This window comes from Lygodium microphyllum, chromosome 23 (assembly GCF_053477565.2).
Source record: "Lygodium microphyllum isolate KBCC chromosome 23, Lygodium_microphyllum_v1.1.10, whole genome shotgun sequence".
Classification (NCBI taxonomy): Eukaryota; Viridiplantae; Streptophyta; class Polypodiopsida; order Schizaeales; family Lygodiaceae; genus Lygodium; species Lygodium microphyllum.
This window is the reverse complement of record NC_141157.1, coordinates 128,248,213-128,251,267: the sequence shown is the minus strand read 5'-3', so window position 1 is coordinate 128,251,267 and position 3,055 is coordinate 128,248,213. Positions and strand designations below refer to the sequence as shown.

The window sequence follows — 3,055 nt, the reverse complement described above, 5'->3', positions numbered from 1 at the left end:
CAACAAGGTGGCATCTTTATGGCAATCTCAAGTGGCCAATGTGACTTTGCAAGAATGTGGTTGGATTCAAATAGAGACAACAATGCAAATCTAACTAGCCTTCCAACACTTCAATGTGAATGGGAAAGCTAAATGCAAAGTGTGTTGTAAGAAGGAAAGAGTTTTTCCTAAATGTAAGGGCTCTTTCGAGGGACGAGGGGAGGGCTCTTTTGAGGGGGTAAGGGTCAATAGAAAGACAATGGGTCCAAAGGAAAGAGGAGGAGGTCTCAACCACTTGGGCATTCCCCATCAAAAGCACACCCCTATTGTGTATCTTTGCCACCCTTGGTTTCAACCCGAATTGAAGTACTTTATGAGATAAGAGAATAAGATGAGTGTATTTTCTAATGTCACACTTAAATGACATATGTTCTGTTCGTGGATTGATGAGAAAGAAGAGTACGTCCTTTGAAATAGTAAGAAAGCTACTTGTAAAGCTAAACTCATCTCTTTAGAGATGCCATACATGATACAATACCGCGTTATGGTTATTTCTTTATTTTAAGATAAGAAATAACTAGTACGGCTAATCTATGTCATCTCAGAAAAATAGTTCACAATTCACTTTTTCCTTTGTAATGCGGTCTACTCCACATCAGTAACCGGAGAACCCATCCACCTTCGAGTGACACCACAAAGCACGCTTTTTTATTCGTCATGTGACGGGAGTTCCTGTCCCATGTTGGAGCCCTTTGGTTGTATTGCTTTAGCTTTCTCCCGGATGCCTTCGCAGCTGGAATCCACATATGCACTGTAGTATGTATCATTACTCTGCCGCGGCCAGAGGACAATAATTCATTAAACATTCAGCCATCCATGGTGTTGCATACAGACAAAAGAATTCCGTCCACCTCGTCTGCAGAGTGCCTTTGAAAGTGCTCGTCTGCACAAGGCCCTGAAAAGGGCCCAGGGGCACACTCAGGCACAGATTAATGACATGATGATGATGATTACAACTAATACAAAGCCAACCATCCCAAGAAATCCCCTACTTTCCACAAAATGTTGCGAACATAACCAGTGAATCACTGCCTCAGCTCAGACTGCAAACAAAGCATTTAGCTTAGAAAACGCCCATTCTAATCACCACTGTTGTGCATTCCGTTTAGAGCGATAAACGTTCCTCTGCCTTACCTAGTATACAATTCAAGCTGCTCTTGCCATGACAGCAAAGCCAGGGTTCCTTTCATTAAGAGGCAAGGAAACAGGGCACCCTGCTGAGCCGCACAAACAAGGCAACTTGAAGAAGGCTGAGAAGAAACAGGGCAGGACTCAAAAGGGTGGGCAACACGCCTCCAAAACCTTGAGAAAACGATGACTGAGCGGTTGAGCCTAAAAGGAACAAGTAGCAGGCAAGGGAGAGGGAAGCTAGCATTCAGAATGCAATTGCACAGAGAGAGAGAGAGAGCAGTTCTCCCTGTTCCTAAGTTTAAATGCAAACGAAGTCTCCCTAGTCTTCACAGCAAACCCAGGCCTCCATCGATGAAAAGGTCAGGTAACAAGGTACCCTGCTAATCTACCGAAAGAAGGTTAACTCGCTGGAGGCTGAGCAGGAGGATGGGCAACAAGTCCAAAACCGAGAGAGAGAGAGAGAGAGAGATTCCACCTCCCCGTTCCCCTGAGGTTACACACATTGCTTAGGTGAGGATCGAGAAGAAAGCATCTGCTTGTAAGAGACTGGATACAGCAGTGCTGCTGCTCTTAAGGATCGAGAGGGAAGCTCCTCTGACACATGAAGGAGACGATGCCGCGGGAGGAGAGGGAGACATTGACGTTGCACTTGGAGATGACGAGGGAACGGTGGGAGAATATGCGGAGGGTGGTTACCTTGCCGACGACGGTGACGGAGGTGCTGACCTGGAGGATGCCGGAGGAGGCGTCGCCGGCGAGGGGGGGCCCCTGGAGCGGGGCGGATCCCTGGACGGACAGGCCGACCGACATGGTCGTGGAGGCCTGAGCCGGGATGGGCCCCACTCCAGGCAGCGGCGCGAACCCCACCTGCTGGCCGTAGTAGTACAGGCACGCGGTGCTGCCGTCCTCCACGTGGAACGCCGCCCGGTTGGGGTTGTACACCCACACCTGCAGGTTCAGCGACAGATTCGCCGACGTCGCCGTCGGCGGGTAGCCCGCCGGGTACAGCGACAGCAGCTGCATAGTGGGCACCTGCACCCTGGGGTCCTTGGGCTTGAACAGCGAGAAGTAGAGCACCGCCAGGACGATGATCACCGCCACCAATGCCACCGTGCACGCAATGCACGCCAACTTCCTCTGCTTGTCCCGCCCGGCGCGCGAGCCGCCCTTCTGGCCCTTACCCATCTTTCGGAAGGAGAGGCAGAGAGAAAGAGAGAGAGAGAGAGAGGAGTGTGTGATTGAAACACACAGAGACCGGGGAAGGCTGGAGGGAGGCTAGTATACCTGCAGAAATGACAATTTTGAGAGAGAGAGAGAGAGAAACACAGACGGGGGGAAGGCTAGTAGACACAAAGGCTGGTGTCGCTGTGTCAGGAAGCCAAGAAGGAAATGAGAGAGATTGAAATGGAAAGAGAGAGAGAGAGAGCGCGCGAGAGCGCTGGTGTCAGGAAGGCAATACTGAAATCAGACTCGCGCATACAACACCCCGGGACTTGAGCACAGAATCGGAGTAAGTAAAAGAACGGCGTGGTGCGTGCGAGCTCAAACCCACACATGAATGAGTGAAAACCTTGGGAGAAATTTAAAAAATTTTACTATTATTTATTTAAACATTGATTTGCACCAAAATTTATTATCTATCTGGTCATCATGCGTTGATGAGTATATCAGGGTCCTGTAGGATCTATAATAAATTTCATCCATCCATTGAATAAAAGAAAATAATAGATTTTCATACCTCCTTGACACAAAAATATGTAAAGAAAGTTACCAAACCAAGTGGTCCTCATGAGTCATAGACTTCACAGATGATTATGGATTGCGCAAGGGAATAGGGTCGGTCCTTGCACAAGAAGGGAACTTTTGAAACCCAAACTCAGCACAC

At 48.8% G+C, this 3,055-nt stretch overlaps 1 protein-coding gene across 1 annotated transcript; it reads right to left on the bottom strand.

The window, feature by feature from the left end:
* Positions 1–1,116: 1,116 nt before the first annotated feature.
* Positions 1,117–2,713, bottom strand: LOC148016735 (uncharacterized). The gene has a single exon (XM_087664533.1). The coding sequence runs from the start codon at positions 2,353–2,355 to the stop codon at positions 1,741–1,743; it is 615 nt and encodes a 204-aa protein (XP_087520659.1). The 5' UTR covers positions 2,356–2,713; the 3' UTR covers positions 1,117–1,740.
* Between the last annotated feature and the right edge of the window lie 342 nt (positions 2,714–3,055).

Coding starts and splice junctions, on each gene's coding strand:
- LOC148016735 (XM_087664533.1), bottom strand. CDS start 2,355: ATGGGTAAGGGCCAGAAGGGCGGCTCGCGCGCCGGGCGGGACAAGCAG.